Below are 10,387 nucleotides of genomic sequence, written 5' to 3'. Positions count from 1 at the left end.
GAGGAGGATGTTTGTACCACAGTGTCTGACTGTCTGGTTCTCTGTGTTGTTTAGGTACTGGGGGAAAGGACAGCCTGATGATAGAGTGCAGGAGGACTGTGTTGAGATTTACTATGGACAAGATGACCAAGTAAAGACATTAAACTGGATCTGTGAGAAAGTGGTGAAACAATAACCTACTGTTGGAGAATACAATCCTAGGGGAGTGACCTTGGACCTTCTCCTGTATTAGGGTTGAAATGAGGAGATGAATCTGTTTGGCTGAGTGTATGTAGACATACTGTACTCTGTAAAATGCTTCTTCATTCCTTTTGTTAGAAACATGTCATGTGATTTGCAGTAGGCTTATGCTTAGTAAAAAAAAGGTGGGACAAATTATTAACCTGTGTTTATGACTTTAATAATAAGAATAACAAAGTTACAAATTAATAAATAAAGGAACAATGTTCTTTAACAAGGTTTACCAGCTTCCTGATTGAATGGGATTGGATACTTTAAACAGTATGAACTGGACACACAGAGGGCAGAACAGTACTGAGAGGACACACACACACACACACACACACACACACACACACACACACACACACACACACACACACACACACACACACAAAACAAACAAATGCTAATGAAAGCCATGAAAGCCACTAGTCTGTGAGTGTATTGCTATCTAATTACACTATATCTATAAGGGCTCAGGGCCAGACCCACATGCAGACACGGGAGGCAGATGGTTTGAGTGTTTGATATTTATTAGTTCCAAAAGGGGGTAGGCAAGAGAATATTCATGGACAGTCAAAATATCAAAACCAGATCAGAGTTCAAGAGGTACAGAGTGGCAGGCAGGCTCGAGCTCAGGGCAGGCAGGCTGGTCAGGCAGGCGGGTACAGAGTCCAGAAAACAGGCAAGGGTCAAAACTAACAGGAGGACTAGCAAAAGAGTGAATATCAAAAACAGGAGCACGGGAAAACATGCTGGTTGACTTGAAACAGACAAGACCAACTGGCACAGAGAGACAGGAAACACGGGGATAAATACACTGGGGAAAATAAGTGACACTTTGAGGGGGTGGAGACAATCACAAGGACAGGTGAAACAGATCAGGGCGTGACAATATCAGACTTTCACAACAAGGTCCAAATTCAGATGTTATCTGTGTACAGCAGCGAAGTTCCTCCTCTGTTATAGACCAGTTACAACAACCTGACCGACTGAGGAGAGGCCATCTTCAGGCAAAGCTTTGTTACTAAGTTTCTCAAAGTGTTGTCATGACGTTGCCCTCTTTGAGTACAGCGAGCACCATCCCCCGCTCTCTGCTTCTACAACCAGAAGGAAGACCCTGCCTCCTGGACACACAGTATTAGAGAGAGGGTAAACTTTCACAGAGGACAAAGGAAATCCTTCCACCTCACAGAACTTGAGGTAAGAACACATTTCATGTTCCAGAGAAAGTGTAAAAGATCGGAGAAGAATCCAGCTACGAACTGGTGCGTTTGTCACATTTTGGGAAGCTCATGAGAAACGGTGTGGCCACATTACCATAATGCTGTTTATATAATAGCCTCAGATAAGAGGTTTACATCTAATTGTTGTATAAGATGAATGAGTGAGGATGATACTGTTTGAATAATGGTGTAATATGATTGTGGACTGTTTAATGAAGAAAAATACAATTCCCTTTTGATTTGAACTAAATCAGAGGACTCCCCCTAGGCCAGTTAGGGTCAGACATCCTGGGACAGCCTTTTCTGCCATTCTGGATAAAACCCCACTTTGAGAAATTATCACCAGACCATGTTTTTCTCCATTAGGGGAGGACTAAGGTTGTAGACCAAGCTTACCTCAATTACGAGAGGGCTAAAGGTGTAGACCATTGCTGAATCTTTTAACCATACCACGTGGTTAAACTCTTAGAATATCGATGCAGACAGAATGAGAACAAGTCTTTGATACTAATTACTAGTCTGCAGCTAGGAATTCGGCATCAGTGAACGCGAAGAACGACAACCGCCGAAACATCCATTCTATAACGAATGTCACTTTGAACTATCCCCTCTAACCAAGACAGAGTGAGAGAGGGAGAGACGGAGAATTCTACAAAAGAAAGACTTTTCACCAGCGATCAAGATGACACATTAAGCGTAAATATATATATTGATTGCAATTGTTCCCAAATGAGTGAGCGTTCATGTGTAAGGGATTAGCATTTTAATTGTTATAATTAACTCTGCTCCCTTGTCTAACAAGCTGCCATGCCAGTTCAGCCCACTAGGGCACATTCTATCATTTCATGTAACCATATTTACTGTTTGTTTATGCATTTCAGTGAATTACTTAGTTAGTAATAAATAAATGATTTAAGACAATTGATGTATGGATAACTCATAGTGAAGACTGGATTCGTGCAGATAACCATCAATTTACTACGTTTGGAATGAGACTAACGTGAGGTAAAACAAATAATTAATTAATCAGAAGGCTATTGATCAGATATGAAAATATCTGAAAGGTTATATTGGGAAATTATAACTTTGTAATCTGAATACTTTCCTTGGTGCCCCTATTTCCTAGTTAATTATGACACGCTTCAAGACTGCTTCAATCAAGTGGATTGGGATATGTTCCGCATTGCGGCTGTACCTGTAGTTAGTACTACATCCACCCAGGTCTCTGTCACCAACACTACAGCTGTATCTGTAGTTAGTACTACATCCAACCAGGTCTCTGTCAAAAACACTACAGCTGTACCTGTAGTTAGTACTACATCCACCCAGGTCTCTGTCACCAACACTACAGCTGTACCTGTAGTTAGTACTACATCCACCCAGGTCTCTGTCACCAACACTACAGCTGTACCTGTAGTTAGTACTACATCCACCCAGGTCTCTGTCACCAACACTACAGCTGTACCTGTAGTTAGTACTACATCCACCCAGTATCTGTCACCAACACTACAGCTGTACCTGTAGTTAGTACTACATCCACCCAGGTCTCAGTCACCAACACTACAGCTGTACCTGTAGTTAGTACTACATCAACCCAGGGCTCTGTCACCAACACTACAGCTGTACCTGTAGTTAGTACTACATCCACCCAGGTCTCTGTCACCAACACTACAGCTGTACCTGTAGTTAGTACTACATCCACCCAGGTCTCTGTCACCAACACTACAGCTGTACCTGTAGTTAGTACTACATCCACCCAGGTCTCTGTCACCAACACTACAGCTGTACCTGTAGTTAGTACTACATCCACCCAGGCCTCTGTCACCAACACTACAGCTGTACCTGTAGTTAGTACTACATCCACCCAGGTCTCTGTCACCAACACTACAGCTGTACCTGTAGTTAGTACTACATCCACCCAGGTCTCTGTCACCAACACTACAGCTGTACCTGTAGTTAGTACTACATCCACCCAAGTCTCTGTCACCAACACTACAGCTGTACCTGTAGTTAGTACTACATCAACCCAGGTCTCTGTCACCAACACTACAGCTGTACCTGTAGTTAGTACTACATCCACCCAGGCCTCTGTCACCAACACTACAGCTGTACCTGTAGTTAGTACTACATCCACCCAGGTCTCTGTCACCAACACTACAGCTGTACCTGTAGTTAGTACTACATCCACCCAGGTCTCTGTCACCAACACTACAGCTGTACCTGTAGTTAGTACTACATCCACCCAAGTCTCTGTCACCAACACTACAGCTGTACCTGTAGTTAGTACTACATCCACCCAGGTCTCTGTCACCAACACTACAGCTGTACCTGTAGTTAGTACTACATCCACCCAGGTCTCTGTCACCAACACTACAGCTGTACCTGTAGTTAGTACTACATCCACCCAGGTCTCTGTCACCAACACTACAGCTGTACCTGTAGCTAGTACTACATCCACCCAGGTCTCTGTCACCAACACTACAGCTGTACCTGTAGTTAGTACTACATCCACCCAGGTCTCTGTCACCAACACTACAGCTGTACCTGTATTTCGTGCTACATCCACCCAGGTCTCTGTCACCAACACTACAGCTGTACCTGTAGTTAGTACTACATCCACCCAGGTCTCTGTCACCAACACTACAGCTGTACCTGTAGTTAGTACTACATCCTCCCAGGTCTCTGTCACCAACACTACAGCTGTACCTGTAGTTAGTACTACGTCCACCAGAGGGCCACATTTGACTCTGTCCCTGTATCTAAGGATCTGTGTGATGCTTTCTCTCCTCCTGTGGAATAGAGTAGAGCTGTATAATAGTTCATGTAGGTAGATGTCATGTGGAACAATGGAATCTGTGCAGAGAGAGTTGTGTCATTAGATGTAACTAGTATGTATTTGTTATGTTGTACTGAAAGACAGGGTGGAGATATGAACTTCTTGTCATAAAACATGTGAAGTGTTTTCATTATATTTACTATTCTATTAAATCTCAAACTGAATCTATGGAGATATTGTCAGAACTTCTATTTTTCATTCTGATGAAATCTTCACAGTCAGCATAGATAGGACAAAGACCCTGATATGATCATTGTTGCCATTCACACTCCTTGGCAGATCTAGGATCAGGATCACACAGATCTAGGATCAGCTTTCCTTCCCCCAAACCTAACCTTAACCATTTGTTGTGGAAATGCAAAACTGACCTAAGATCAGTGTCTAGGGACAACTTCCCCCTACACCACCAGTCACAGAGTGAGATTCATAATGTGTTCTCCATTTGAAGGCTGGGGGTGCTGTAAACTCAGTCAGGATATATGTAGTGTATATGTCAATTAACAGGATCCCAATTTATTTTAGCAGATCCAATGTTGGGTCCCTGTCAATTCACACATACATAATGTTTTTTTTTCACTGATTAGAAACTAAAGCTGGAACAAGTCACATGGTGGCCAATGTTGTGTGGATTTGACAGTTTCCCCTTCACTGTGGTTGACAGTTTAAAAAATAGTGACATTACCATTAGTTACACAGACGCAGGACAGTGCAGGGACAAGACACAGAGTTGAGGTTAGAAGTAGAAGTTACTGCATTTCACACCAACTGTTTAATTATGTCAGAGGGAGTCTATGAAATCCCAGATGGATTTGAAGAAGACGAGCCTGATACAATGAAGAACACAGACATTGATGGAAAATTATATGCCAACGTAAGAGCCTTCAAGCCCAGTCCAAGACATGGAGTTGTTGCTTCAGGTAAGATTCCATACGCACACGCACACGCACACGCACACGCACACGCACACGCACACGCACACACTTACTTTAATCATTTGTAATTCAGTACATGTTCAGTGGTGGAAGAGACCCTCTGGAGTTGCTGCAGTGTGTCTGGGGCTGCTGTGTGTTCTCCTACTGGCTGGGATCATAGGCCTGTCTGTCTACTGTAAGTTTAGTATGTTGTCACTGAGAATTAAGGAGCCTACTTAATTATACTTAATCATCAATGGTGTTTTAGTTACATGTTTGATAAACCTTTCCCTTTTACAGATGGAGTCATTGATAATCACAACTCAACACAGAGAGACCAGCTACAGACCAGTTACAACACCCTGACTAAAGAGAGAGACCAGCTACAGGACAGCAACAGCCTTCTGACTAAAGAGAGAGACCAGCTACAGACCAGTTACAACACCCTGACTAAAGAGAGAGACCAGCTACAGACCAGTTACAACACCCTGACTAAAGAGAGAGAACAGCTACAGACCAGTTACAACACCCTGACTAAAGAGAGAGACCAGCTACATTCTGACAGACTTTTTCTTAGCGGGAGGCTTACCAATCTCAGTGAGTAAACCTACAGTAATAAATTATTATTATTATCGTGTGTCTGTATTTTTTCATTAAGTGTACATCGTGATAAGTTGAAGGAAATTCATGTTTTCATCTTGAAGAACAAACCTGTCCTGAAGGCTGGCAGAAGTTTGAATCCAGTTGGTACTTCCTGTCTACTGAGACTAAAACCTGGAATGAGAGCAGAAAGGACTGTCTGGAGAGAGGAGCAGACCTGGTGATCATAAACAGTGATAAGGAACAGGTGAGAGAGAGAGAGAGAGAGAGAGAGAGAGAGCGAGAGAGAGAGAGAGAGAGAGAGAGAGAGAGGATATGGGTGTACAGTGGGTAGATATGATCAAATATATTTATCTTTCTCAACAACAGGAGTTTCTCTTCAACCTCAACAAGGGAGTCTGGATTGGTCTGACTGACTCTGTTACTGAGGGGAACTTGATATGGGTGGACGGCACCCCACTGACGACCCCAAGGTAATATACTACTGCTCTAATAACACTGACCACCCCAAGGTAATATACTACTGTTATAATAACACTGACCAACCCAAGGTAATATACTACTGTTATAATAACACTGACCCCTCCAAGGTAATACACTACTGCTCTAATAACACTGACCAACCCAAGGTAATATACTACTGCTATAATAACACTGACCACCCCAAGGTAATATACTACTGTTATAATAACACTGACCAACCCAAGGTAATATATTACTGCTCTAATAACACTGACCACCCCAAGGTAATATACTACTGTTATAATAACACTGACCCCTCCAAGGTAATATACTACTGCTATAATAACACTGACCACCCCAAGGTAATATACTACTGCTATAATAACACTGACCAACCCAAGGTAATATATTACTGCTCTAATAACACTGACCACCCCAAGGTAATATACTACTGCTATAATAACACTGACCAACCCAAGGTAATATATTACTGCTATAATAACACTGACCCCTCCAAGGTAATATACTACTGCTCTAATAACACTGACTAACCCAAGGTAATATACTACTGCTCTAATAACACTGACCACCCCAAGGTAATATACTACTGCTCTAACAACACTGACCACCCCAAGGTAATATACTACTGCTCTAATAACACTGACCAACCCAAGGTAATACACTACTGCTCTAATAACACTGACTAACCCAAGGTAATATATTACTGTTATAATAACACTGACCACCCCAAGGTAATATACTACTGCTATAATAACACTGACCACAGTGATATCTGACTGTTGTTCACCCTGTAGGTACTGGTATTAACCATGATATCTGACTGTTTTTAACCCTGTAGGTACTGGTATTAACCATGATATCTGACTGTTTTTAACCCTGTAGGTACTGGTATTAACCATTAACCACTGTTTTTAACCCTGTAGGTACTGGTATTAACCATTAACCACTGTTTTTAACCCTGTAGGTACTGGTATTAACCATTAACCACTGTTTTTAACCCTGTAGGTACTGGTATTAACCATGATATCTGACTGTTGTTAACCCTGTAGGTACTGGTATTAACCATTAACCACTGTTTTTAACCCTGTAGGTACTGGTCTTAACCATGATATCTGACTGTTGTTAACCCTGTAGGTACTGGTATTAACCATTAACCACTGTTGTTAACCCTGTAGGTACTGGCATTAACCATGATATCTGACTGTTTTTAACCCTGTAGGTAATGGTATTAACCATGATATCTGACTGTTGTTAACCCTGTAGGTACTGGTATTGACCATTAACCACTGTTTTTAACCCTGTAGGTACTGGTATTAACCATTAACCACTGTTTTTAACCCTGTAGGTACTGGTATTAACCATTAACCACTGTTTTTAACCCTGTAGGTACTGGCCTCCACATCAGCCTGATAATGGTGATGGCAAACCAGAATATGGTGAGGAGGACTGTGTTCACATACGTGAAGAACAGAGTCCTCGAACGTCATGGAATGACTTGTCATGTGACAGCAAACTCAACTGGGTTTGTGAGAAAGTGCTTTAACATCACCATGACAACATTCTGTAACACATACAGTAGCCTACAGTGCACACAACTTCCTCCTTCATTCTCTCGCTCTCTCTCTCTCACGCACACACCCTAATTCACACACACGCACAAACACTTGCATGCATGCACGTACACAAACACACACACCTATTGTTGTATTTGTTTGAAGTATCATATTAATAAAAGTCCTACTTATTTCCTGTTTGTAACTTCCTGTGTACCAGTAGTTATGTTTCACACATCATCAGGTTCAACATGAATTCAGTACATTTGACTTTGTGCATTTACATAACTTCCAATTCAAATATATTCTACAGATATTTACATGCTCCAATTGAGTCCTGGTGATGACATTCTCAACAGTACCAAACCACCATTACATACACTGTATAGGAAGGAGGTGACTGTATCACCAATCAATGCGTGTAGTAGAGATATCAAACAATGTTACTTAATAATATTTAACAGTCAGTCTTTGTTGTGAAGTTACATATAAGCACAATATCAAATGCTCATATTTGACTGTTGTTCCCCCATATGGGTCCCAAAAGAGGGAAGGGAAGTGAAGTGGATATTTTCAGTGGTTCAACCAGCTGTCACTCAACCAATCAGGTTGATCCTCACTGGTTAAGCATACCCACCCTCAATATCCACTTGGAGCAGTTTGTAGTGTCACATCTATTGTCTGGACATTATAATGACCCATGTTTGTAGTCCTGGACCTACTGAACATGTTGATGTATATTTGGGAGTAAACAGAGGGTCCAAATCAGCAGAAAGGTGAAAGGAAGGAGGAGTTCTGGAAACTCCCTGAATTATCTTGGGGCTGTTACATATGATATTTAATATATGTTAACAACTAGTCTTTGTTCTCCACTTCCACTCTATGATCTATATCCTCCTGGTATGATAGTGTCCTGTCCATCATCACAAATAGCAAGTCCCATTCCCTGGGCAGGAGGACTGTGTTGACATATACTCTGGACAAGATGACCATGTAGAGACATGGAATGATTTATATTGTTCTGCAGAAAATGGTTTAACAATAACCACTGGAACAATCTCTCACACTCACAGACACAGCATGCCAACTTGTTATATTTTTGTATTAGCATAGCCACAACTACCCGTGTCATTTTGTTGATACTTCCCTAGAGTTAACACCTACAGTAGTCACACAGACAGACAAACAGATGATTCAGAGACAGATATATAACTAGAAGCAGAGACTTCATGTACAGAGGCCTTGCAGTTGACGTACGACACCTCCTGGTGGCCATGTTGGAGGACCACCACATTAATTCTAGAAGCAGAGACTTAATGTATAGTAGACCTACATAGACACCCTGAGAGACAGTGAGACCAGCACCAAGAGAGAAGAGACAGCAGACACTGCTCCTAATAATGGCCCAGGAGACCAGCACTCAGATAACACGCACGCACGCGCGCACACACACACACACACACACACACACACACACACACACACACACACACACACACACACACACACACACACACACACACACACACACACACACACACACACACACAAAATAACAACTTAAAAGTCTCTTGTTTTTTCCACAGAGCCTGGTTGATCAGGGAAGAGACCCTTCCTAGTTGCTGCAGTGTGTCTGGGCCTGCTGTGTGTTCTACTGGCTGGGATCATAGGCCTGTCTGTCTACTGTGAGTTTGTGTCCAAGTTCATTGCTTATCACCAAGTTGTCAGAAGTGCTGGTTACTAAGCCTATTTACCTGCTGTTTTACCTAGTAACTATGTGTTTATACTGTGTAGATAACAGAGAAATCACTAAAAGGAACAACTTGTTCCAGAGTTTTTCCCTTTATAAAATCAACACAACTGAATAGAGAGACCAGCTACAGACCAGATACAACAACCTGACTAAAGACAGAGACCAGTTACAGACCAGATACAACAACATGACTAGAAAGAGAGACCAGTTACAGACCAGATACAACAACCTGACTAAAGAGAGAGACAAGTTACAGACCAGATACGACAACATGACTCGAGAGAGACCAGTTACAGACCAGTTACAACAACCTGACTGAAGAGAGAGACCAGTTACAGACCAGATACAACAACCTGACTAAAGAGAGAGACCAGTTACAGACCAGATACAACAACCTGACTAAAGAGAGAGACCAGTTACAGACCAGATACAACAACATGACTAGAGAGAGAGACCAGCTACAGACCAGATACAACAACCTGACTAAAGAGAAAGGCCATATTCAGGCAAAGCTTTTTGTGATAGGTGAGACAAACTGTGATAAATTAGAAGTAAAATCAACAGTAATTATATATCAGTGGGTTTATGAATATGAAGATACTTGCTTTGTTTCTCAATGTGTTCACCTTTGCTCTACAACAGAGCAGCATTTTCAAAAGGGATGGAGAAACTTTGACTACATTTTGTACTTCCTCTCTACTAAGAAGACAATCTGGGAGGAGAGAGAAGCAGTCCTGGTGATCATAAACAGCAGAAAGGAACAGGCGAGAAAGAGATAGAGAGGGAGGGAGGGAGATGGAGGT

General features: G+C 41.9%; 1 protein-coding gene across 3 annotated transcripts; it reads left to right on the top strand.

Moving 5' to 3' along the window:
* Positions 1 to 898: 898 nt before the first annotated feature.
* On the top strand, positions 899 to 9,960 carry LOC118941422 (CD209 antigen-like protein C). 3 transcript variants are annotated; one of them, XM_036953999.1, is made up of 8 exons: positions 900 to 1,425; positions 5,067 to 5,201; positions 5,290 to 5,391; positions 5,496 to 5,792; positions 5,900 to 6,042; positions 6,165 to 6,268; positions 7,665 to 7,800; positions 9,418 to 9,959. In XM_036953999.1, the coding sequence occupies exons 2-8, from the start codon at positions 5,117 to 5,119 to the stop codon at positions 9,448 to 9,450; spliced, it is 900 nt and encodes a 299-aa protein (XP_036809894.1). In that variant the 5' UTR covers positions 900 to 1,425; positions 5,067 to 5,116; the 3' UTR covers positions 9,451 to 9,959. The 3 variants fall into 3 exon arrangements, with proteins under 3 accessions (XP_036809896.1, XP_036809894.1, XP_036809895.1); XM_036954000.1 differs by lacking the exon at positions 900 to 1,425 and adding an exon at positions 2,102 to 2,144; XM_036954001.1 differs by lacking the exon at positions 5,290 to 5,391 and having other exon boundaries at positions 899 to 1,425; positions 9,418 to 9,960.
* The last annotated feature ends 427 nt before the right edge of the window (positions 9,961 to 10,387 follow it).

The sequence above is a fragment of the Oncorhynchus mykiss genome, chromosome 19 (genome assembly GCF_013265735.2).
Source record: "Oncorhynchus mykiss isolate Arlee chromosome 19, USDA_OmykA_1.1, whole genome shotgun sequence".
Taxonomy (NCBI): domain Eukaryota; kingdom Metazoa; phylum Chordata; class Actinopteri; order Salmoniformes; family Salmonidae; genus Oncorhynchus; species Oncorhynchus mykiss.
Note: the sequence above shows the minus strand (reverse complement) of the source record. Positions and strands in the feature narration are given on the sequence as shown.

What these genes read in the sequence shown, in the direction of transcription:
- LOC118941422 (XM_036953999.1), top strand. Translation starts at nt 5,117, where the DNA reads ATGAAGAACACAGACATTGATGGAAAATTATATGCCAACGTAAGAGCC. An exon ending in ACATGGAGTTGTTGCTTCAG is followed by an intron (nt 5,202 to 5,289) that starts GTAAGATTCCAT and finishes TTTGTAATTCAG; the next exon opens with TACATGTTCAGTGGTGGAAG. An exon ending in TAAACAGTGATAAGGAACAG is followed by an intron (nt 6,043 to 6,164) that starts GTGAGAGAGAGA and finishes TCTCAACAACAG; the next exon opens with GAGTTTCTCTTCAACCTCAA.